The 26,233-nt window shown below is 40.9% G+C and overlaps 1 protein-coding gene across 14 annotated transcripts in view; it reads left to right on the top strand.

The window, feature by feature from the left end:
* LOC141918929 (ceramide transfer protein-like) overlaps positions 1 to 23,816 on the top strand; it is a 67,954-nt gene extending 44,138 nt beyond the window's left edge. For 6 of the 14 annotated variants that reach the window (XM_074813876.1, XM_074813881.1, XM_074813877.1 and 3 more), the window contains 10 exons: positions 11,570 to 11,656; positions 12,638 to 12,730; positions 13,342 to 13,413; positions 14,975 to 15,070; positions 15,669 to 15,801; positions 15,915 to 15,985; positions 17,346 to 17,474; positions 18,252 to 18,381; positions 21,149 to 21,303; positions 22,472 to 23,816. In XM_074813876.1, the coding sequence (XP_074669977.1) occupies positions 11,570 to 11,656; positions 12,638 to 12,730; positions 13,342 to 13,413; positions 14,975 to 15,070; positions 15,669 to 15,801; positions 15,915 to 15,985; positions 17,346 to 17,474; positions 18,252 to 18,381; positions 21,149 to 21,303; positions 22,472 to 22,516 (1,011 nt within the window). In that variant the 3' untranslated portion in view covers positions 22,517 to 23,816. Of the gene's footprint in view, positions 1 to 11,569; positions 11,657 to 12,637; positions 12,731 to 13,341; positions 13,414 to 14,974; positions 15,071 to 15,668; positions 15,802 to 15,914; positions 15,986 to 17,345; positions 17,475 to 18,251; positions 18,382 to 21,148; positions 21,337 to 22,471 lie in introns of those variants that run through there. The other 8 variants (XM_074813871.1, XM_074813870.1, XM_074813873.1 and 5 more) reach the window with 8 other exon arrangements.
* Positions 23,817 to 26,233: the final 2,417 nt, after the last annotated feature.

Genomic DNA, 26,233 nt, shown 5'->3' on the forward strand with positions numbered 1-26,233 from the left:
CACAAAGGTCGACTTTGCTCATGATCCTATGAGAAGAACTCCTGACTTGTATTCACAAGAAGTGGGTGACCAAGATGAGGCTGAAACCCGTGCACACCACACTAACCCATTTGTCGTTAGCGAGTATTATGACCAACATTAGAGGGGCCCTGCCTCCAGCCAGGCAGAGGACAGGGACAACCGAGTTTACTGGACCGTGTGGATTCGATGGCCTGGCACATCTGACCCTCAGCAGTATAAGGCTCTAGTGGACACTGGTGCGCAATGCACCCTAATGCCATCAAATTTTTAAGGGGCAGAACCCATTTGTATTTCAGGAGTGACAGGGGGGTCTCAACAGTTGACTGTATTGGAGGCCGAGGTGAGCCTAAGTGGAGAAGAGTGGGAAAACCACCCCATTGTGAGTGGCCCAGACGCTCCATGTATTCTTGGCATAGATTATCTCAGGAGAGGGTATTTTAAGGACCCAAAAGGGTATCGGTGGGCTTTTGGTATAGCTGCCTTGGAAACAGAAGGAATTAAACAGCTGTCTGTGTTACCTGGTCTCTCAGAGGATCCTTCTGTTGTGGGATTGCTGGGCATCAAAGAACAACGGGTGCCAACTGCCACTACAACCGTGCACCGACGGCAATACCGCATCAATCGAGACGCTGTAATCCCTATCCATAGACTGATTCGTCAGCTAGAGAGCCAAGGAGTCATCAGCAAGAGGCACTCCCCCTTTAACAGCCCCATATGGCCAGTGCGAAAGTCTAATGGAGAGTGGAGATCGACAGTGGACTAGCGTGGCCTGAATGAAGTCACGCCACCGCTGAGTGCTGCCGTGCCAGACATGTTGGAACTGCAATATGAACTAGAGTCGAAGGCAGCCAAGTGGTACGCCACGATTGATATTGCCAACGCATTTTTCTCCATCCCTCTGGCAGCAGAATGCAGGCCACAGTTTGCTTTTACCTGGAGGGGTGTCCAATACACCTGGAATCGGCTGCCCCAGGGGTGGAAACACAGCCCCACCATCTGCCATGGACTGATCCATGCTGCACTGGAACAGGGGGAAGCCCCAGAACATTTACACTACATCGATGACATCGTTATATGGGGTAATACAGCAGAAGAAGTTTTTGAGAAAGGGGAGAAAATAATCCAAATCCTTCTGAGAGCTGGGTTTGCCATAAAGCAAAGAAAGGTCAAGGGACCTGCACAGGAGATTCATTTTTTAGGAATAAAATGGCAAGATGGACGTCGTCAGATGCCAATGGAGGTGATTAATAAAATAACAGCTATGTCCCCACCGACTAACAGAGAGGAAACACGAGCTTTCTTGGGTGTTGTGGGTTTCTGGAGACTGCACATTCCAAATTACAGTCAGATTGTCAGCCCTCTCTATCAAGTGACTCGGAAAAAGAATGATTTTATATGGGGCCCGGAGCAGCGACAGGCTTTTGAGCAAATTAAGCAGGAAATGGTTCATGCAGTAGCCCTCGGGCCAGTTCGGACAGGACAAGATGTTAAAAATGTGCTCTACACTGCAGCCGGGAAGAATGGCCCTACCTGGAGTCTCTGGCAGAGAGCACCAGGGGAGACTCGGGGTCGACCCCTGGGGTTTTGGAGTCGGGGATACAGAGGATCAGAAGACCGCTATACTCCAACCGAAAAGGAGATACTGGCAGCATATGAAGGGGTCCGAGCTGCTTCAGAGGTGATCGGGACTGAAGCACAGCTCCTCCTGGCTCCCCGACTGCCAGTGCTGGGCTGGATGTTCAAAGGGAGGGTCCCCTCTACACACCATGCAGCCGATGCCACGTGGAGTAAATGGGTCGCATTAATCACACAAGGGGCTCGAATAGGGAGCCCCAGCCATCCGGGAATATTGGAAGTGATCACAAACTGGCCAGAAGGCAAAGATTTTGGAATGGCACCAGAGGAAGAGGTAGCACGTGCTGAAGAGGCCCCACCATATAATAAACTACTAGATAACGAGAAGCGATGTGCCCTGTTTACCGACGGGTCCTGTCGTATTGTGGGGAAACATCGAAGGTGGAAAGCAGCTGTATGGAGCCCCACACGACGGGTTGCTGAAGCTGCTGAAGGAGAAGGTGAATCGAGTCAGTTCGCAGAGGTGAAAGCTGTCCAGCTGGCCTTGGATATTGCTGAGCATGAAAAGTGGCTGGTGCTCTGTCTCTACACTGACTCATGGATGGTGGCCAATGCCCTGTGGGGGTGGTTACAGCAATGGAAACGGAGCAACTGGCAGCGCAGAGGCAAACCCATCTGGGCTGATGGATTATGGCAAGATATTGCTGCTCGAGTAGAGAATCTGGCTGTGAAAGTACGCCATGTAGACGCTCACGTACCCAAGAGCGGGGCCACTGAAGAACATCAGAACAACCAACAGGCGGATCAGGCTGCCAAGATCAAGGTGGCTCAAGTAGATCTGGACTGGCAACATAAGGGTGAACAATTTATGGCTCGCTGGGCCCATGACTCCTCAGGCCATCAGGGAAGAGATGCAACATATAGATGGGCTCGTGTAAGAGTCGGTCAGAAGATCAGCATTGTCTCAACATTGTCCTCAGGGACATGGACAGGAAGGTACCTGACAACGGCCTGTTTGGAACACAGTTGCCGATCCCAAGAGTGGAATGTGATGCAAAGGCTCCTGAATACAGAACTGTGTGGTACAAAGAGTGCTGTGCTATTCTCCTGAGTACTGACCCGTGTAGCACAAAGAGTGCTGTGCTATTGTTCGGTACCTGGGCCTAGCCGGAGCTGTTAGAGATAATTGCATAGCCACTGTCAAAAAAGATGGATCGCGACTGTTGCCATAACATCGATGAAGAAATCATAAACTTTAGACGAACTTTGCTTCATTATAATACTAAAACACACCTCCTGGTTGAAGGTTACCCGCCTCTAAGACTGACCACGCCTCGGAGACTTCCCCCCCCCCCCCCCCCCCCCCCCCGTGCATGCGTGGTAGCCTCGCTCGACAAGGGTGGAGATATGATAATTGAATTGTGAGAAGGGCGGAGACCCCTGAGGCAGAGGAGGAGCAAGGTGTGTTACTGAGCATAAAAGATGACTTCTGGACAAGGAGAATTGGAAGCTTCCCCACCAAGGATCACGACGATTGACGACGCAGCATCAGCTGGACCCGGGACCGTTAAGACGTCTTGAGATCAGCGGTGGTAGCTATAACCTCTCTCCCTCCTCTCTCTAAACTTAACTTTACTTTTCTCCTTCCTTTCACCCATCTCTAACTATCGCGTGCCGCTTCACGGGCAACAGAATAAAGTTTGACAGTTTGATTGATACGATCCCCTTTGGTGTTGGTCGCCTTAATTTTGCACTTTCAAGATCGTAGTAAATGAACCATCACGAGTCCACCGAGTGGACTGTGACAGCTCGTGACCGAGGGGTGGACTTAACCATGGATGCTATTGCACAGGTTATCCATGAATGTGAGACGTGCTATAATCAAGCAAGCCAAACGGTTAAAGTGTGGCAACTGAGGCACGGACTCCCGATGAAATCCAGAAAGAAAAGAAAGTTTATTGTTACAATGGCACATACTTATGCTCTCGGATGCTGTCGGTAAAGCTCTTACTTCATAATTAGCAAATCAGCAATTAGACAGCTATCAACCTTTTCTCCTATCAGCATCAGACCACTCTAACACGCACTGTGCAGACCAATCACCCTCTCGTTCACGCGCTGTTCTCGCAGTAGCAACTTCTCGCAGTTCAGCACTTTCCCACAGTTCAGTGTTGCAGCTGGCCGTTGTTTTTCCCTGCCACCTTGGCATAACTCAACAGCCTCTTATCTTTCTTCCAAGGCCTGTTTTTCATCAAAGCCTGGCACTTTCTCAGAGGCTGTGCAAGGCTGACAGGCCAATGCCTCCCACATCTCCCCTTTCTTTGTTTTGCAGCTGCGCCTGCAAGACTTGTTTCAAGGCTTTATCAATTAAGGGTTAGGCAAACTTCAATAAACACAGCATACTTAACAGTTCCACAGAAGGCTAGAAACAATACAGCAGTTACAGTTACTAGTTAAAAAGAGTAGGCTAATTTCACTATTAATTTTCACTACTTTAAGGGATATGACTAGATACTACAAAAATAAACAGTAAGGAAAATACGGAATAGCACACTTACTTAATGGGGTACTAACATTCAGATCCGCAATTGCTGGGGAACCCTGGATGCAGCGAGAATTTAGAGTGCCCTTCCTCGCAAACCGGAAATCCTACGCGATGCGTCCATCCGTAGGTGAGGCATCCAACATCGTTGCAAGCAGGTCCAGCCTCATACATCTAATTCAGCAGGCCAAAATAACTGGCAATTTTCTTTGAGCGGAAGCATCTGATTTCATCCTCCCCTTGGGTTCCACCCAGAGCCTGGCCACCACTCAAGGGGGAAAACCAAGGGAGTTTCTAATAAGGTTAAACACTTGAGGTCTTGCTTCTTAATATTGCTAAACAAAGGAAGTTGAATACACACATCTTATAGCATTTCATCCTTATTAATAACTACATTTTGTCTAAGTTACATCTTTCACTAGTGACTAGTAAGCCTATATATGTCATCAAGGAGTTGCAATTACTGTCAGCATTTTCTCTTAAAAGAGTTGGCAACTGTAGTGTGATTAAGGACAGAGATAGTGTATTTTGTCCTATTGCAGCAGCAAGCATTGCCCATCCATTCTGCTTAAATGATCAGTCGAAGAGATGGCGAACTGCTGGCACAGGGGCATCCACAGCACCCACAGCCGGCTCCTGAGTGTCCACCAAAAGCTGCCTCTCACGCCTCAGGTATGGTCGCACACACCTTGCCGGTAACCACCGGGGACCGTGACCTGTGGAGACACAAGCATAACCTCTTCCCCAGGTTATTAAAGGATCTGGTCCTGCCCAGTTACCACTCTCCAGGTTTTTGCTAACACTTGAGCCTTGCCCTCGACTTCTTCTTGATCTGGTATCTGATGAGAAGTGACGCAATATTGGTGGCACCTGTGAGGCAGGGGAAATGTTTAAAAAGTTCATGACCTATAATGCCTTATTTAGCCTTTCGTGAGGTGTAGATTGATCCCCTCCATCTCCCCCTTTTTGTTGTTGTAACAGACGCTTTAGCGTGCCATGCGTACGCTCCACAATGGCCTGTCCGGTCAGTGAGTGGGGAATGCTGGGCAATGCTTGACTCCCCACTCCATGGCAGGATGCAGACACTGCTCCAGAAAAGGTATCAACAGACACATGTACACATTTTAACGTTCCAAGTGCAGCGAAGTGAGTGACGTCAGATTGCCATAATTCTGAGGAGGTGAGTCCCCGAGGGTTGACACCACTAGCTGTTGAAGAGAGGGAGTCCTCTGGTATTCAGGGCAAGTGGCAATGACGTCTTTAGCCTGACGCCTTGATAAAGAAAACTGGTTTTGTATTGCCCTGGCGTTTTGGTGGAAAAATGCATGTGAAAGCCGAGCTTGCTCAAAGACATCAGGTACCACCTGAGCCGCCAGAGTCAACGCATCCGCTCGTCGATTGCCTTCAACCAAAGGTCCAGGTAGTGCAGTATGCGCTCGGATATGTACAATAAAATAAGAAGTCTTGCAATTATTTAATACTCGTAAAACGGTGTGCGTTAATGAATATAACAGTGGATTATTAACGTCCTTCGGACATGAATTCTCTATACGCTGTACAAGATTGGCAACATAAGCAGAATCAGTAACAATGTTCATTGGGGTGTCCCAGCGTTGAAATACACGGACTACTGCAGCTAGCTCAACGATCTGTGGCGATCCCGGGGATCGAGTAATGTCTGATTGGGTCTTGCCATACTACGACTGACTTTCCCGTTTTTCCAGATCCATCAGCAAACACAGTCAAGGCTTGCAACGGTACATCGCTGCACTTTGGCATGGCATATAATAACAAATTTTGCTGCAATAATTTATGTGACGGGCTGTGTACTAAAAGCTGTCCGGGGTAGTCACAGATCACTGTCTGAAATGCTAAAGACATTTGTATTAGCCACTGTAACATGTGCATAGTAACCGGAACAATGATACACACAGGTTCCTGACCAGCAAGTAATAGTAGGCGCTGCCTACCTTTCATGATCAGTCTGGCAAACATTTCTGGACGAGTAGTGACCGTCTTGTGCATTTGGTGTGACAAAACAAAAAACAAAACAAAACAAAACAATCCATTTAACAATAACAAGAGGGTCACTAAGTGTTTCATCCCATTGAAACAGCAGAGCATAGGGCTGCCCTGGAGAGTTAAATAATATCAGTTGATAGGGATGGCCGGGCACACATCGCAATGCTTGTGTTTCTGAGATGGCGTTAGCCACACGGTGGAGATCTTGTTTCACTTTCTCCTGTAAGTACTCTGGGTGATGTCAGTGAAGGATCTCCTCGCAAAATATCAAACAAGCTATGCAGATCATCGTTAGTTAGGCCCAACAACGGCCGTATCCAATTTATGGCTCCCAACAGTTTCTGTCAATCATTTAAAGTCTTAACATCAGTTTTAAGTTCAACCTGTTGTGGGACATTAGTCTGTTCACAAATTCTCCACCCCAGGTACTGCCACGGTGATGACCTCTGTACCTTTTCAGGTGCTATTTGTCACCCCATTTGAGATACTGAGTCTTTGGGTAAAGCAAGAGCCTCTTCCATGATCTCCTGTGTTTCTGCTGCTCTAAGGATGTCATCCATATAATGATAGATAACAGCCTGGGGGACCTGCGTTCTAACAGGGCTCAAAGCCTTTGCAACAAACCACTGACACATCGTGGGGCTGTTTTTCATGCCTTGTGGCAAAACAACCCAGTGGTACCATCTTGCAGGTTCACTGACATTAATACTGGGAACAGAGAAGGCAAATTTAGGTGCATCATCCGGGTGCAAGGGAATGGTAAAGAAACAATCCTTTAGATCAGTTATTACAAGATGCCAGTTTCAGGGAATCACTGTTGGGGAGGGCATGCCTGGCTGTAACGTACCCATACCCTCCATGGCATCATTAATGTGTCGGAGATCATGTAAAAGTCACCATTTACCACTTTTCTTTAAAATAACAAACACCGGGGAGTTCCAAGGACTGGTGGTGGGTACGAGATGTCCTGCACTTAATTGTTCCTGAACTAAATCATTAAGGTGGCACAACTGTTCCATTGGTGAGGGCCACTGACCCACCCACACAGGTGATTCTGTTTTCCAGGTTATCTCAGGGTGGGTTTAGGGGTGGGCTGTGCTGCAGTGGCAATTAAGACAAATTTGATCCAATTTGAGTTCCCCATTGAGCCATACAGTCACGACCCCATGATGTAAGAGGGGTTTCCGATATAAATGGAGGAATATTTGCTACCTGGTTTTCTGGGCCCCTTACATGAATGAGTTATTTGCTTTGAAACGTTACAGCATGACCACCAACCCTGAAAAGCACTCGCGTTACCCGAGCTAACAGCCAACCTGCTCACAGATATTACGGTCACATCCGCGCCAGTATGTAATATGCCTGTCAGTGCAACAGATTCTTCTGCTTTGGTGAGGGCACATTTTACCAGAGGTCGACCTTGTGTCACTGTCTGAGCCCAAAATATTTGAGGAGTACCTGCTGATCCAAATCCTGAGTCACCCCGGCTTCTCGGCATACTATTAGGGGGAGCTGCAGTCAAATAAACCAGCTGAGCAATTTTTGACCCTTTTGTTACTGAACACGGGGGTCCAGGGGTCCAGGCCATAATTCTGATTTCCCCTTCATAATCGGCATCTATGACCCCTGGTAAAACGAACAACCCCTGATCTTCCCTGTAATAATGCACTTTTTCCATTTCTCAACGGCCCATATACTCCTGTTGGTATCAAGGAAACCGTGGTATCTAATGATGTTACTGACTTGGAGGCTGCCAGGTCCACGCCGGCACTGCCTCGAGTGGCTGCACATAATTCTGATGCATTTGGGGATTTACCGGAATGATTTGTGTCTTGGCGCAATTCCGGCCCACGCTGATTGATTGGTTTCCCGAAATCGGCCTCCCATCTTTATCAAATTTGGACTGACACTCCTTTGCAAAATGTTTACCCTTCTTACACCGCGGGCAGACATTAGGAGCTTTGACCTGCTTTTGCTGATTTAGACATTGTTTTTTGAGATGTTCTGCTTGTCCACACCCAAAACAGGTCTGTTGTCTCATATTATTAAGAGAAGCAAAAGCAGCAGCTGTTGCCTCATATTTATGATCAACAGTGCCAATTCTATTACATGTTTCTATCATTTGAATAAGATTCGGATTGTGCAATGGCAACAACACTTTCTGACAGTCAGCATTGGCATTAGTAACTGCTAGTTTCAATAACAACATTTGACGAGCGTCCTCATTAGGGATCTGTTTGTTCAAACTTTCTCCCAGTCTATCAATAAACTGCATATATGGCTCCTTTGCACCTTGCTTAATGTCAGTAAATGATTTCATAGGTTTGCCAGCTTTAGGTACCTGTAAAAATGCTCGATATGCCAGATCTTTTATATCATCCAACACATGCCGCAGCGTCTCCCTTGCTTGTCAAGCAGGATCATGCCACTGCCCTTTACCCACCAAGGCATCGAAAGGGAGAAGTGCTGCAGGATCAGCAGGCGGCAAGTTTAGATATCGTAGATGTTTTTCTTCTACAAACCTATGCCACGCTGACTGCCACATATCATATTGAGTTCCTGTCAATATTAATTGCATTAAGGTTTTGCAGTCTCGAGGAGTCAAGGTGTAACTAGCCATTACCGAGCCCAGCAAGTTAGTAGTATAAGGAGATGTAATCCCGAAGTTAATCGCTGCTTTTCTAAGTTCTTTAATAACAGAAAATTGCAGTCCTTCCCAACGTGGGTGACATCCCGGCTCATAAATTCCAGGAGCAACAATCCTTCTCGCCATGTCCATATCCCCTTGCGCCAAGGCTTCTTGCCTCACTTTTCCCCACGGATCATCCCCAGCTAAGGGAGGACACAGGCCAGGGTCTCTTTTAGGATTTACAGTGTCAGGGTCTAAAAGATTATCACAGTCTACAGAGTCAGCATATAAATCTTGCTGCCGGGGTTCAACATATGCGTCCTCGCTCTCTGTGTCCTCATTCTCTGTATTAACAGCCTGGCCGTGTTCATTATTGTGTCTTTTTATTATCTCAAAAAGAGTTCTCCACGCGTGCAAGAGTTCTGCTGCAACCTCATTCCCTCGGGTTGCATAGTCCCACAATTTTACTCCTGCTTCATCCCACATCGGAACAGTGAATATAGTAACCGGGTCAACTCCCAGTATTTCTCTGATACCCACTTTAAAAGTCTCTTCAAGGCGTGCGGGTTAATATGGGTGTCATATTTAGCTAACAGTCTTTCCATCAGTGCAAGCACTGACTTTTCTTCCGAGGATATTAAACTACCCATCGCTTCCCCACAGCTCACCTTGCTCACCCTGCAATGGTGATTGATGCCGGCTCCTGCTTCCTTTCAGCAGCTACTTAAATTCTGAGGGGTTTGCCACGGGAGTAATCCAAGCTGGTCACGCTTATTTCCCGCACACATGGGGCACCATTTGTGGCAACTGAGGCACGGACTCCCGATGAAATCCAGAAAGAAGGAGAGTTTATTGTTACAACGGTACATACTCATGCTCTCGGATGCTGTCAGTAAAGCTTTTACTTCATAGTTAACAAATCAGCAATTAGACAGCTATATATCTTTTCTCCTACCAGCATCAGACCACTCTAACACGCGCTGTGCAGACCAATCACCCTCTCGTTCACGCGCTGTTCACGCGGCGGTAACTTCTCACAGTTCAGGACTTTCCCACAGCTCAGTGTTGCAGCTGGCCGTTGTTTTTCCCTGCCACCTTGGCATAACTCAACAGCCTCTTATCTTTCTCCCAAGGCCTGTTTTTCATCAAAGCCTGGCTGCTTCTCAGGGGCTGCACAGGGCTGACAGGCCAATGCCTCCCACAGTTAAAGCCCATTTGGTATGGAGGACGATGGTCAAATGTAAATATGGGGAGGCCTGGCACATTGATTATATCACGCTCCCACAAACTCGGCATGGCAAACACTCTGTGCTTACAGTGGTGGAAGCAGCCACTGGTTGGTTGGAAACTTAGGCCGTGCCCCATGCCACTGCCCGGAACACCATTTTAGGCCTTGAGGAGAAAGTCTTACGGCGGCATGGCACGCCAGAAGGGATTGAGTCAGATAATGGGACACATTTCCGAAACAACCTCATAGAGGCCTGGGCCAAAGAACATGGCATTGAGTGGATATATCACATTCCCTACCATGCACCAGCCTCTGGGAAAATTGAGCGATACAGTGGGTTGCTGAAAACTGCACTGAGAGCAATGGGGGGTGGGACTTTCAAACACTGGGACGTGCATTTAGCAAAAGCCACCTGGTTAGTCAATCCCAGAGGATCTGCCAAGCAAGCTGGCCCTGCTCAATCAAACCTCCTACATACCGTGGATGGGGATAAAGCCCCCGTAGTGCGCATTAGGAATATGTTGGGGAAGACCGTCTGGGTTACTCCTGCAGTGGGCAAAGGTAAACCCATGCGTGGGATTACTTTTGCCCAAGGACCTGGGTGCACTTGGTGGGTAGTGCAGAAGGATGGAGAGGTCCGATGTGTGCCTCAGGGAGATTTGATTTTAGGTGAGAACAGCCAATGAACCAGACTGTCAAATAACCCTGTTATTGCAATTAGTGCCTTGCAACATCCCTGTGCCACATCCAAAGCCTCCTGCTCCACCGACTGAGCCAACTCCACCTCATTCCTCAGCCTTATAGACTGTCATGACAGATGGAACCCGAAGTTATGGACTAAATGAACTCAGCAGACATTGTGGAAGGATGGCCCATAGACTGAGGGAATGGTATCTGTGAGACCTGGGAAAAAGGGGTGGTGATTCCTTAGGATGGATTTGGAACCTGAGCATGACGTCAGTGGTATGGAATAAGGGCTGGAGACTGTCCTGGTTTCGACCAGGATGGAGTTAACGTTCCCTGGGTTGAGAGGGAGCACAGCTGGAGGGCCGGTCCCTATCAGTCACTGGAGTATTTCATACCATGTGATGCCATGCCCAGGGATACAGGTGGGCACCGTTTCCAGTCGCGTGTTGCTGGGGGGGCGGTCGCCGCGCTCGGTAAGCCACTGCTGCATTTTACCCGTTTCTTTTTGGACTTGCTATTGTTACTGTTGTTCTCTTGGTATATTTAGTAAATGCTTTCTTTTTATTCAACCTACGAGTTCTCTTCTTTTTGTCCCTCCCCTATTTCACCAGGGAGGGGGGAGGTGAACAGCTGGCCACGTGGTGTCTGGCTGCCGGCTGAGTTCAAACCTCAACGCTTCCTTTAACAAGCAGGGTTTTCAGATGAATTGTAATCTAAGAATATTGGTGAAAATATTTTAGGTCTGTGGAAGAAATTTCCTTCTGTCAGTTATATGCATAATATATAAATATTTATTTCTAATAGTAAACTTAAGTGGAGCTCTTGTGTCTCAAATTTTGAACTACTTTTGGTTTTTATGCTCTAGGAGGGTCCTAATAGTCTGATTAATGAAGAAGAATTCTTTGATGCTGTTGAAGCTGCTCTTGACAGACAGGATAAAATGGAAGAACAGGTATTGTTACTTGAAAAGTGTGTTAATGATGGGCACTTCGTGGAAGACTTCTGTGACTTAGTCCTGCGGTGCATCTCCTGAAACTCTAGATATTTTATACTGATGCTTATAAGTAGAATTCACTACTTAATATTTGTAAAGTTAAATATCATTGCTTAACACTAATTTTGAGAGAGTGACTTCACAGCTTGCATAGAAAAGGATTGTATAAGTGTTAAGCTAATTGAATGTCTCTGGTTTCTAATTCCTAAATAAGTGTATTAGTCCTGTATAAAACTTATCTTTATACGTAACCGATGCCTTGTGCAAATAAGAATATCAAATACTGCAGCTATTTTTCAAAACCTAATCATTGCTCTGAAGTTTCTTTTGACTGTAGCAGTATGTGAAATAGGAAGGACATAGTTCTGTTGGTGTTTGTTTTTTATTTAAAAAAAAATGTGTAGGCTCTGGCTATTTCTCTAACTCATTTCTTGAATACACTTCAGTGACAAGGATCAAAAAGGGATAAGATGCATGTGATGAAATATATAGAATATGAGAACATATAGTAGTGTATAAAATGAGAGGGAATAACAAAGTGTGGTGCCTCCTTTGTCTTAAAAGGTTTTAGGCTTATGGATATAGTGAATACAATGTCTAGTGGACATATAGTACCCAACAGAGTTTATCTATGTTGGGGTCTCTTAGCGGAAAGTACAAGTTTTAAGTGACGGTTGTACTACTACATGGATGCAACATCTGTAATGCTGCCAGTCTATTTTGCTTAACCTGGAAATACATCTTGAAATATAGATGAATGGGCAATTCAGTCTCCAGGCCCATTCACTTACTGAGAACTCCAGCAGGATGACAACTTCATGTCTGTCATGGACAGTATTAGTTGTTGTAGCCACTATATAGATTGAGGATGCCTCACTCTTGTTTCATAGTCTACCCAGTAGTAGCTAGTTACCAATAATTGAACCTGTTTTGTTGCAGTCCCAGAGTGAAAAGGTCAGATTACACTGGCCAGCATCCTTACCTTCTGGTGATGCATATTCTGCTGTGGGGACTCATAGATTTGTTCAAAAGGTAAGATATTTCTCATGACGTCCTCTGAATAATAGGCCAACTTATATTTCTTTATAATATTTTATATGGATAGGTAAGATTGATTTATTTTTTTAAATTTTATTTAGGCGTTTCTAGTATAACTTTCAATGATTTACTCATTTTCCATTGAAGTAGCTGGAATTGGAGAAGGACTGGTTTTTGTCTTGGCTAAAAAAATGCTGATTTCAGTATCCATTTAGAATACTCCTGACTTGTTTCAAGCTTGTCAGTTAGAGATTATACTAAAGGAAAAAATATCCCAACTTGCTAACTTCACTGTTTTTAAGATACCTTCACCAAAATTCATTTAATTGATTTAAAAAAAAAATAAATTAAAAATCCAGTCTCTTGCATTAGGATCAGTTGACTGTTTTTTAGTCTTCCTGGAAACACTGTGCTCTTCTTAGGGCTACACTGGGAGCATAATACATAAGTGCATGAAATCGGTATTCACTGCTGTGCTTGCTGCTTATGGTGCTTTTGTTTTCCTTTTCTTCATTATCTTGTGCTTGCAAGTTGGTACTGAATGCTCTGTTGTGCCTTTGTTCTGATTACTTTTTTTTTTTTTTTTCCTTGTCTGTCTCTGGTAGCCCTGTAGTCACTCTTCCATGTCTTCCATTGATCTAGTCAGTGCCTCTGATGTTCACAGATTCAGCACCCAGGTACTGTGTTAATGTGTAGAGTGGGGGTTGCATATCTTTGTATTTCATCCTCTTCTCTAGAACCTGGGGTTTTTGTTACATAAATCACTGCTTGCTTTAAACTAGTATGTTGAGGTCAAAAAAAAAAAAAAAAAAATTCTCTATTCCTGTACTAAATGGTTGTCTTTTTACATTCTGTTTGCATGCATCACTTGTGCAGAGGCCCAAATCTTGTGAAACTGTTGGATTGATTTCAGTAACTTTAATAAAAGTGCCTACAGCTTAAAAATTTTACATTTCTAATTATAATAAAAGTAATAAAATAATGTTTTGTGTGGGCTGGAGATGGTCTTTGCTTCAAATGAAATAGTTTTTCTTGCTTTTAAATCAGAGGCTTAATTTTGTCTTTAAAATTTGTTTGTCACTTGTAGTGGCATTAAGATACTAGATGCTAAGGTTCTTTATTATTGTTGGTTTTGTAAGTTGTGCAAAAACCACTTATAGGTTCAGTATTAATCTTGTGATTGTACACTTAGACTAATCTGTATGCTGGTCAATTGACTAACCTTTGTTTGCAGTGCTTTTCCTAGGTATTTCTAGTAATTCAGGAAAATAGTGTCAATTACGTGGACTTATTTGCTGTGATGAGTTTTAGTAGTCGCCTACATTTTAGGTGGAAAAAGATATTAAATTGTTTCCAGCACTTTTAAACATTACACAGCAATGGATGCTTTATATTTTTGTCTCTCTTTTTATTTGGGGCAGAGTGGGATTTGGAAACAGAGGGGACAGACACAAAAGAAACGTAGAATAAGACTGTAGATTTAAAATAAAAATCCATTTCCTGTCCTACCACCCATTTTCATGCATGTTATTTGGAACCAAAAAAAATTAGGTATTCACATAGCTTGGTAAAAATGTATCAAATATTTGGCCTTTAAGAAAAGCATGCAACTGTCTAAGTAATTTTTAATTGAGTATTTTATAATAGTGGAGTCTCTGCATCATCATAATTTTTTGGAATATAAGCATTTCTGTTCTGTTTTTCTAGCTGGCAACTGTGCAAAGATGTCAATGAAACAGAATAGACATGCTTTGCTCATGACTGTTTCCTTCACTGCTGTTTCATTATGACTTGATATGCATTCACTTTTTTAGAGCTTGTCTGTCTCTTCCCCCCCCTCCCCCTGTTCAGCTTTTTAAATGCTCTTCAGTGAATATTGGCTTTGAAGTCTTACAATGCATTGTAATTGTATTTGGAGAGACCTGAAGTAACTTTCTACATGCTGAAATAAAACTGTCTTAGGTAGAAATAGTAAGTTTTGACAGTTTAGAGGTGCAAAGGAAGGATGGGGAAGTACCCATAAAGAATGAAGTTGGAAGCTGAATCAAGATTTTGGCTTTTGTTTCTGAAGGCTAGAAGTATCTGCTTGTTCTTAACCTGTGATAGAAGGCTCTGTTGTCCAAGTTCAACTCCTGCACAGGATTTGCAGTATTGACTTGTGGCCTCCAATACTGTACAGTCCCCTGCCCAAGATGATGGAAGGAGTGATTTAAAAATGTGTATTTTTTTTCTTTAAAGGTGGAAGAAATGGTACAGAACCATATGACATATTCCTTGCAAGATGTAGGAGGAGATGCCAATTGGCAGCTAGTGGTAGAAGAAGGAGAAATGAAGGTAAGGATTTTGGGTTTTGCTTAATTGATATAAGATATGCTGTGAAGACAGGTATTTTTATTCTCTTGAATACTGTCACTCAGCAAGTTATGCTGTTAAAATTTCTCTCTGAGAATAGCATTGTTTGTTAGGACTGGAGTCCACAAGAGCTGCAGCTTCTAATATATTTATTCATGCAAAACCTTATGCAACTCTTGCAATAGCAACAAACAAAGTCTTTGCAGATTCCTTTCACATTTTCTCCTACTTAAAACTTGGTGTTAAAATGGTGTTTAAATTTAATGTATGAAAATGTTATATGGTAGCAAGTTACTGTCGGCTACTCCACTGTGCTTGTATGCATCCTTGTGCATAGTGATAAATAAGGTAGCTTAATCATTTTTGAAATAGAGATTCTTAAAATACTGGTATATGAATGTGAATTGCCATGCAAGAATGTCTGCATTGGTAGTTACCAGAGAACACTGACGTGGCAAATTATTTATGTGTTAATCTTCTAGGTAAGTTTTTATCAAAGCTGATGAAGCTTTAAACAATTAAATCATGAACCGTTTTGATAATTTCTGTTCTGCATTTCTTTCGTTGTATTTGGCCATAGGTGTACAGAAGAGAGGTGGAAGAGAATGGAATAGTTTTAGATCCTTTGAAAGCAACACATGCTGTTAAAGGGGTAACGGGGCATGAAGTTTGTCACTACTTCTGGAATGTTGACGTTCGTAATGACTGGGAAAGTAAGGAATCCGTTCTTTGCATGTTTATCAGCAAGCATGTTATTTATAATATTGACCTAATATCCGTGCTTGTTTACTGATGGATTTTTCCCCCCCCCCCCCCCCTCTTTTAGCAACAATTGAAAATTTCCATGTTGTGGAAAATTTAGCTGATAATGCAATCATCATTTACCAGATGCATAAGGTAATAATAACACTTAACCTGTATACACACCTTAGTGAGACAGTCTGGGGCATATGTATTCTAAACTATTCTGAAATATTTTAATGTCTTAACAACTTAAAATACTATTCAAAACAACAGTTCAGAACAAGTTCTCTATTAAACTGTAACTGTAAATTTTTCAAACTTGGCTTGATACCATAATTGGTTGTGTATGTGTCTGATAGAGCTTGTTAATAACAAATAAGGACTGTTTTTAATTTCAAGTATATCGTTGCCAGCAAAGCAAGGGTCATCTAAAGCAAACTGAAGCAATAAATTGACACTGACTTCAAGGAAGAAACCCATACCACTGTATCATATGTTCTGCTGAAATAATGCAAGCTATTGTTGACCACCATTAGTTGACATATACATTTGCATTATGAGGTGGTGTAATTGCTGGTACAACATTTGTTCTCTTAACTTTATTATAGTTTTTCACCCCAACCAGTTCTGATGTAGCTTTACTAAAATGTTCATTTGACTTATAACCCAATGACTGTAACCTAACAGGTTCAAAAAAATTGGGACTGAAGTGTACAAATTCATTTTTAATCTTGCATGATTCCAAGTATTAGTGTACTCAAATATTAAAATAAATCTTTTTTTTTTTACAGTTTTACTAGTAACATGGTTGCTTTAAAACTGCCATAACAGCAGACTCCAATTTTTGAATAAGGCAATTGTGTGAACTGTATAGCACTGTGGTGAAAGCTAGACTTTTTCCCCCTATTGAGTGTCAGGAAAATAGCTTCTGTATAGTTTTACTTTATTTTATCAGACACTTTGCTTCTGAAACTTTCTCTTGGATAATACCAGTTTACCATATCTGTCTCACTGAAGTAGTAGCTTCTTGAAATAATATTTGTTATAAATATTTCTTGCTCTCTTTTTTTTCTCTCTCTCCATATTTATGGAGACATAAATAACTGTAGATGCATCTATTTATACTTAACCACTAGTTCAATTTGTAGCTTACAAGTATTCACTAAAATGTAAACCTGAGGTTGAGAGAACAGGAGGGGAAGTGCCTTTTCCTGGTTGTCTACTGAAAAAGTCATTGCAGCTTGGTTCCTTGCCTTTCAAAGGCCTTAAGCTTTTACCTTAATTTTTTTAAATGAAGTGTAGCCATATAATCTGATACACATCTGTACAACACCTATGTTCTGTTTTGGTTTTGAAAATTGCATGAAATTACTAACTTGAAGAAACTTTTTTACTTAAATAACGTGAACGTGACTGACCTGTTTTGCCTTGTTTGTTTTTTTCCTTTATCCAAGGATAGTAAGTACTTAATTTGCAAAACTGGAAAAGCTTATATTCGGGTGTTTCTCTGCAGAGGGTGTGGCCGGCTTCTCAAAGGGATGTGCTGTATTTGTCTGCCATCAGAAAGATACCAGCATTCAGTGAAAATGATCCTGAAACATGGATTGTATGCAATTTCTCTGTGGAACATGACAGTGCTCCTGTAAGTGTTGTTTTAATTCTATCAAGTTCTGCTTTTAAGATACCATTTTTCTATTATGTGGTTATGGTCTTGCAATACTAGTGTAAGGGGGGGAGGAGGTATGCAAAAATACAGTTTTGTTTAAACCAGATGATACAATGACCTGATGAAGGCATTCTGAGCCAAAAACTTTCTTACCTTATCTCAAGAGTTGGCAGATCTAAGGTGTTGCAGAAAAAATGAAAGCAAAATTTCTGGAGATGTGAAAACATTTTAAAGAAGGTTACTTTGTATGGAATCAAATCAATAACTCTTCAGTATTGTCAGACATGGGAATAGGCTTGCATAACTGTAGATATGGAATCTGTTAAACCTCAAGCTTACCCAGTTCTGCCTTGGTTCTGTCAGCTAGTAGCAATGATTGTTTTCTTTGAGTGTTTCTGTGCTGATTGCTATGCCATTGCCTGCTTACAAGGGGAAAGTTACTAACTGATACTTGTAAATGCTGATGCATTATTCTTTAGAAGTTTCCTTACTTTTCACAATAATTGAAATAATTCACTGTATTAAGCAAACAGAAACCTGAGATTCAGGCATTTCAGTTTAACTCTTTCCCTATTCACCATGTACCTTTCATTCACATTCATGTTACATCCATGTAGTGCTAGAACACAAATTCCCAGAAACACAACTTTTGGAGTGTCTTAGACTTTACAGTAAATTAAAATGTTAGCAGTTAAGTATGCTGAAATAAACTTAGTTTGGAGTTTACAAATGTTTCTTTCCTTTTTTTGGCAGCTGAACAATCGCTGTGTCCGTGCTAAAATAAATATTGCTATGATTTGTCAGACGTTAGTAAGCCCACCAGAGGGGAACAAGGAAATAAGCAGGGACAATATCCTATGCAAGATTACATATGTAGCTAATGGTAAGTCTAAAATTTTTCAATATGACATTCATGATATATGCTAATTCTGGGGAGCTGATGTTTTGCTGATCAGGGATATCAATGAAACTCAGACACCAGAGTGAAAAGCGCAGGCGTATTTTACTGGTGATAACCAAATAACGTAACAGCGTAATACAGAAAACATGCAGGAAGAAAAGGCAGAATAGTGCACTTAAAGCAACAAACAGGAAAATACAGGGTAATGCATCAAATCATTACTACATGAGAGAGAGAAGAGTGATCAAGAAAGATCCATCACCACTTGCATACGTTACCATCATCCAGACCCGCAGGCGCTGGGCAGCCCCGGTTACAGCGAGGATTTGGAGAGCCTGTCCCGGCAAGTGGGAAATCCTACGCGGTGCGTCCACCCGTAGGTGAGGCACCCAAAGTCGCTGTGAGCGGGTCCAGCCTTATACACCTGAAATCAGTACGCCAGAATAGCTGGCACCTTTTGTTTTAAGCGGAAATATCTGGAGTCAGTCTCACGTTAGATTTTCCCAGAGCCTGGCCGGGGCTCAGGGAAAAAACTAAGGGAGTTTTCCCAGCTTATCTAGGTGATTTATGAGCAAGGTCACACACCAGGTCACAGGGCCAGACAACTGTCTTTGTGGCCCTGTTATCTTGTTTACACACACAAAGAAGGATACATGTTTTATGATGTTTAAGCTACATTTTCTATACATATTTCATTAATGACTACATACTGAGTTAGCAATTTCGGTTCAGGGCCTGTTGCTCAGGCTTCAATATTCCCACCTTTTACATCAGGATAGGTGGTTTGCTATAACTTAGTATAATACCTATTAGTACAATGCTTATCAGTTATAAAACGTACAGGATTCATCTATAGGTCAGCTCTGACTTGGGCCTATTGTCCAAGCCTTAGCATTTCAGCTGAATACTGGCAAAAAAAAAGGTTGATGCAGTTTTCTGTTAAATTTATATATATAGGATCACACTTGTGGTCTTCGTGGTCAAAAAGACTTGAATTAATGTGCTATGTCAATCAGTGAATGGTATCTTTCATTGTGTGGCATTCTGGGAGGAATAAATGGAAGTAATATGTAGCTCAGTCCGAAGTACAGAACCTTGGGGTGAAGGGAGATGGGCAGAAGAAATGTCTGCAACTGGGATGGCTTGGCATAAGCTTTTAGTTTCAGTAATAGTCTGGGGTTTTATTCATGTATTGCTGTCAATTTCTTTTTCCTCAATTCATATTGTTAGGCTGAAAAGCTGCTGATATTAAAGATACAGTTCTTACCCTCAGTATTAAGGGACAAATAAATTTTGTATGAGGATGTTTGCAATCTGTATAATCTAGTCTATATATTTTTTAATTTTTTTTTTTAACTTGGAGAATCTTTGGTATTGACTGCAAAGTTAGCAAAGCCGACAAACTGTATTGTTACTGTACCCAGTATTTAGCAGTGTATTATAGTATTGGAACCGCATACCTATTAGCTCCTCTCCTGCAGCTGCAAAACACTTTGAGTATCTCACCTGCTTATTATTTTTGACCACCTATTACATTGCTTACTAAAGAATCAAAGTCTGAAAAATGGTGTTGTGTTTTAACCCCAGCCAGCAGCTAAGCACCATGCAACTGTTCCCTCACTCCTCCCCCCTCCCAGTGGGATGGGGAGGAGAATCAGAAAAAAAAAAAACCACCAACAAAACAACAAACAAACAAAACCCCACCACCAACAAACTCGCCAGTTGAGATAAGAGTTTAAAATATAATAACAACAACAATAATAAAATATTATAATAATAATAATAGTAGTAATGAAAAGGAATATAGCAAAAAGAGAGAAATAAAACCCAAGAAAAGACAAGTGATGCACAGTGCAATCACCTACCACCTGCTGACTGATGCCTGAGCAGCAATCTACCCCTCATGAACAACTCCCCCCCCCCCTTTATATACTGAGCATGATGTTCTATGGTATGGAATATAGTTCGGGTCTGCTGTCCTGGCCATGCTCCCTCCCAGCTTCTTGTGCACCTGCTTGCTGACAGAGCATGGGAAACTGAAAAATCCTTAATTTAGGATAAGCACTACTTAGCAACAACTAAAACATCGGTGTGTTATCAGCATTAAATCCAAAACACAGCACTGTACTAGGAAGAAAATTAACTCTATCCCAGCTGAAACCAGGACAAATGGGTTCTGTAAATCTATGCCATATAGGAATGATGCAGCTTGTATTAAATCCTGTACAAATAATACTAATAATACTATATGATGTTTCCCAATTATTTAAAAAATGCATTTTCATTCACAAATTCTGAACTGTGATTACAGGGGAAGTTGGCGGCCTTTTCAGCAAAATACTTGACCTGTGAATTTAAGCATATTAGAATCAGTTCAAATTTTGTTTACAGTGCTTTAAAATTATTTTGTAAGACATTGGCTATGTAGCAATTCTGCAGGCAAATGCAGCAGTTATTGAAAAGTTGACTGACCTCTATTTTCTTTGAAATAAGAAGTAACTTGAGTCTCTTTTTCTGTTGTTTCTTGGAAGTACTTAAAGAATATCATCTTTCATTTGGGCATTCCCCAAAAACAACACATCATGTTTAATGTTTTCTAAATACTGACATCATAGAACTGGACTGAATTAGATTATTAAGAGTAGAAAGTGCTGCAATACAAGCTGTAAGGGCATAAATTCTGCTGATTATTCTTTCCTGTTACTTCAGAAAGAGTTGCCGGAATACAAACTTAAATTTTCTTTTCTAGCTTTTAGCAGATATGCTGTATTTCAATGTCTGGCTTACTGTCTACTTCTAGTGAACCCAGGAGGATGGGCACCAGCATCAGTGTTACGGGCAGTGGCAAAACGAGAATATCCAAAATTCTTAAAGCGTTTTACATCATACGTGCAAGAGAAAACGGCAGGAAAGACTATTTTATTCTAGTATTAGCAAGTATACATTCATTTTTTTTATTCTTGATTCACTGTTGTAAATGTTTAAGGCCAAACAGAAGTATGCAATCTAGAAATGTCTTAGCATGAATTCAGTGCTTAGTTTTAATATATGTATGCAATTTGTGTGTATTAGCATGAAAAATAAGGGCTGCACAAGTTATTAAGCATTAGATTTTGTAAACTTTTTCTCATTCATCTTGCAAGTTTTTGCATGCATGTTTAATTTATGTAGAAGTATAAAAGGATGAAGTATTTTCTCAGCTATCACAGCCATTTTACACTTGTTCTGAAAAGGATACATACTGAAGTTTCTCTAGAGCCTCATGAGATTTTGATATCTTAAATTTTAGTTATAATTGTATATCTGATAGAATATTATGAAGATCAAAGTATTCTTTTATATTGACAGAATAGTTTAAATCTAGGATTTTTATTAATGGAACTTTTCTGACAAACCAGTGTCAATTACTGGAGTATTTAAAAGACTGTGACATAAATTTTTAGTCTCTCTGATGAGCCTAAGAAAGAAAAGGCATTTACAGATGCTTTTTTGAAGTTAATGGATGTATTTCAATGGTATATGTCATTGGTCTAATCTAAAATTACTTTAATGCTTAAATGATGATGTGACATTACAAAAGAATTTCTTGATCACTTTTGGGGATGTCTGAATCTGTCAGACGTAAGCCTTTGTGCTAAGTAAGGCTTTGCTTAATTTTTGTTAGTGTAGGTTCTTGCCATATACTTCATTACATATAACTGTAGTGTCAAACCACCAAATTCCAGCTACAAAGTAGCATTTGGTAGCTTGACTTATTAGAGCATGATCTGAAAATGAGTTTTTATTACTTTTCTATGCATGACATAGGCTATCTCTGTTTAGGTTCTATTATATCAGACTCCAAAAGTCTTAGTAATTTGATCCTTCTGTAACAGGTAGCCCTGTAATGATTCACATTTTTAATTGTATGTTAGAGAACTAGTGTAGACAAACTATTTAAAACGTGGTTGTCATGAGCCAACAGTTCAAACGTGATAATAGCAGTACTGATACTATTTAAGGGGTTTAACAAGTTCTTGTTTTCCTATTAGTGTTCAAAATTTTCAGTACTGTATTTTGTCTTTGCTTACCTGCAGTGATCAGAACAAGACTGAGTGAGCATTCCACGTTGCAGTGACCATGCATAGAGCACTCCATGCTGGAACAAAGGATCTACAGTCTTTTTATGGCTGAAGTTCTAGGCTTTGTATACTGAAGTGAAGAAGTGTTGCAACACCATGAGGCTGAATATTTAACACTAGCGCTCTCCTAAATTTTCTTGCTGAATCAGTGTGTAATTATAAATAGATGTATTGATAACATGTATATGGCTATTTTATTTGCTTGCTTTAGAAGAGGAAGAACATGTACAACTTTGAATCACCAACATGGGTTACTGCTTTAATTTTAAACAACTGTCAGCATTCCTAAGATACTCGTGCAGTTTTTGTGCATGTCTAAAAAGCACAAAAGACAAATGCACATATAGCATACTGTATGTGCTTTATATGGACAAAAATCTATGTGGCATTTTAGGGGGGGAGGGAGGGAGTTCAGTAAAGCTTAGGTCACTTATTGGCATGTTTTGTTTCGCTTTGTATAATCATAGTTCATTGCTGCTTGTTTCTATAATGAATCATCTTGTTACATAAAACGTCATTTAATAATTGAGGGCTGTCAATATCCTTATGACTTTGCCTTTTCTATTCTCTTACTCTTATGAAGATCTTTGGCTCTGAAGGAGTAAGAGTGTGAAAAGCTTTATTTTTTCCAGATATCTTTATATTTCTATTGTATTTTTTAGTTATGTAATATGTGCTACAGAATTTTTGTTATTAAACATGATCCAGAAATTTCTAGGAAGATTCTGTATGAGAGGGCAAGAGAGTGCCTGAAAGCTAGAAGTCATCTGTCCATGGTATATGTGGACTGTTTTCTTGCATGATATCTGGGGCTTTCGCAAAGCTGTGAGAAGATACACTGTAATATTTATTGAAGTAATTTGGACTACATAGGACAACATTCACTGCCTAGAATGAGGATGAGTACATTATTTTCAGATCCTGCATGTGTTTTCCTCATCTTAATAAAGCCATGCTATGAGGTTTGTGTAGCAAGAGACTTGCACTGATATTTGCCTCTTGATCAAAAACCCATCAGAACTATAAGGATGTGTAGTTCTTATTGGAAAATTTCTTCTCGTTGCTGTGGGAATTTAAATGTCAGATATTTGCCTGCCTTTGATTCTGGAGATGCTCATTAAGAGAGGACTCTGGCAGACTGGTACTGACCTTGAGGTCTTTTATCCATGTCCTGTAGTTGGAAACTCTTCAGAGACTGCTGGGTGTTTCACTGACCTGTGTATCTTTTTTCAAAAGAAAACTGAAAATCTTATTTGATATAGTGCCTGAAAATAAATAAAAGATATAGTAACTTAATGAAGATTTGGTGAATGATTAAATGTGATCTGCACAGTACTGAAAAAACTACTTTATCTGTTCATGTTCTCTATAGAGATTAGATCATACATAACACATGATTACACATGCGCACAGATTTCACACTCCATAACTCTTCCCTCTCTATTTGTCTTTTTCTAATGGTGTGCATGGAATATGCCTTATTACAGAGTTATTCCATTAATTTGAATATGTAGAAAAGTGCCCATATGTTAATGCTAGTAAGGCAAATAAGATGAAAATTTGTACATGTTTACTATATCACTAGTGAACATTTTGTATAGTGATGTTAAATAAAAAAAATCTTATCTCAAATGTACTTCATCATTTTACAATCAACCAAGCACTGGTTTATTCCACCATAGCCACTGATAGGAATGTAAAAAAAAAAAAAGAGTTTAACTCCTTATTTGCTGTTTCTTCTAATTGTTGAACACAGGCAAGTAACTGTTTATTAATCTGAAGGCTTTATTTTACAAAGGTATGGAAAGTTTACAAAGCAGTATATAAATCTTATCTCATCAGTTGCATATGCACTAAATGCAAAATTTATTCTGTAAATGAAATTAAACTACAGATACTATTTGTAAAGAATATTTTACTTTTAGGTAAAGGTACTGGTACTTCCCTACAGCTAGCCCTGCCCAATCAGACTTGTAAGAGGCTTCTTAAAGAATATGGAAGGAGTTGCAAGGTTGAGAAATAGGTATTAATTGACCTCTTTAAAAACAAATGAAAAAAGGCAACTCTCTGTTGGCCTCTCAGACTGTCCACGTGCAAGTAGCTGTTAGGTCTTTTCTTCCAGAAGGGATCTTCCTTTTATGGTTTTATAAAATTTCCTGCCTCTTGAGCTCACCCCTCTTTCCAGTCACTGCCACACATCTGTGCACTCTGAGTTCTCTTCTTCCTGTTAATGGATCTGTAGTATTTATACAGCTGTGATCTTTGCAGAAGCAGCCCATGACTCTAGAATGGCTGGTTTTATAAGCTGAACCAATTTGAAGGGCTGAGAACACAGTGCTCTTCTCCATCAGGTATCATTCTCTGAATATGTGTCCATTTGGAGAATTTGGATGTTGCTGAACTAGATCTGAAGGAAATGACTCGGTAGAACTTGTATTAGGAATGAGGATGAGAGATGGTCATTGTTATCCTGTCTGAGAACTTGAACATCTTATTTTGACAAATTTATCTGTGAAAAATGTGATGCACTTCGGGGGGGGGGGGGGGGGAATTGCCTTTTACTTAATCAGATTGTCCACCTGTATTTTTATCAAGTTGTGCAGATAATGCTGTATTTGAATTGCCACTGTTCATCTACACTCGAAACATGAATCATATTTTTGAGTACCTTGAGTGTATAGAGTGTAACTGTTTGTTCTATAATAGCTTTATGATCCTAATGATAAGTTTAAAAAAATTAAAAGAAGTTTGCTCTTCCATGTTACAATCACAAATTTTAAAAGTGGAAAGTATTAAAAATTATGAGGAAAAATCCTGACTTGTAGTTAATTTTAACTTTCAGTGCTTTGGAGAAACTTATTTAAAACATTTTACCTTTTAACCAAATTTTAGATTGTGTATAAAGTTATATATGATACTATAATATATGGAAAACATTTAACCAGAAAGCAGTTTGCTTGTATTACTGAGGTTATGAAGATGAAAACTTGAATGCCACTTTAGATTATATATTAAAAAGCTCATTTTGTGCTAGCATATCAGAGGCATGTTAAAAGATGTTCCTGTGTTATTGATTTACCAATAAGTAGAAGAAATTGTGTTTGATTTAATAGAAATATAAAATCATAAGAAATATTTAGTAAAATTTTTTGTTTGTTGTGGTTTGTGTTGGCAACCGATTGCTGCTTTAGAGTCACCTATACAGTCCCATACCAAGGCCAAAGAGATTGGTCATAATCATTTAGTAGAAACGTTTGGAACCTAGGTAACCAAATACAAACTGATCTGTAAGTTGATTTATAATATATAGATAGGACCAGGAGATTACAAGTAGTTGTCAAAGTCTAGGATTAATAGAAACTTGGGGAAACAACCGTAACAGCTTACAAGTACTTGCCAAGGAAACTGTGTTTGTGTATGAAGCTGTGTCCTTGGGAATTGTGTTTGTGTATGAAACTGTGTCCTTGGGAATTGTATATGAAAAGTTCTATATAAGATGAGTGATTTTAGTGCTTGGCGCGCGTTGTTGGTGAGAACACTCCCCTGCGCGCCCGGCCGTCAATAAAGAAGTGTCTGCTTATCTGCATCAAATTGGTGTTGATAAGTTCTTTATTCCGGATTTTCGGTAACAGTTTCTGGCGACCCAGGTGGGACCTCGCTGAGAGAGACCGGAGGAATCGGGGACCTGATCGGTTCCAGCCGGCACCGAGGAT

The sequence above is a fragment of the Strix aluco genome, unplaced genomic scaffold (genome assembly GCF_031877795.1).
Source record: "Strix aluco isolate bStrAlu1 unplaced genomic scaffold, bStrAlu1.hap1 HAP1_SCAFFOLD_49, whole genome shotgun sequence".
NCBI lineage: Eukaryota > Metazoa > Chordata > Aves > Strigiformes > Strigidae > Strix > Strix aluco.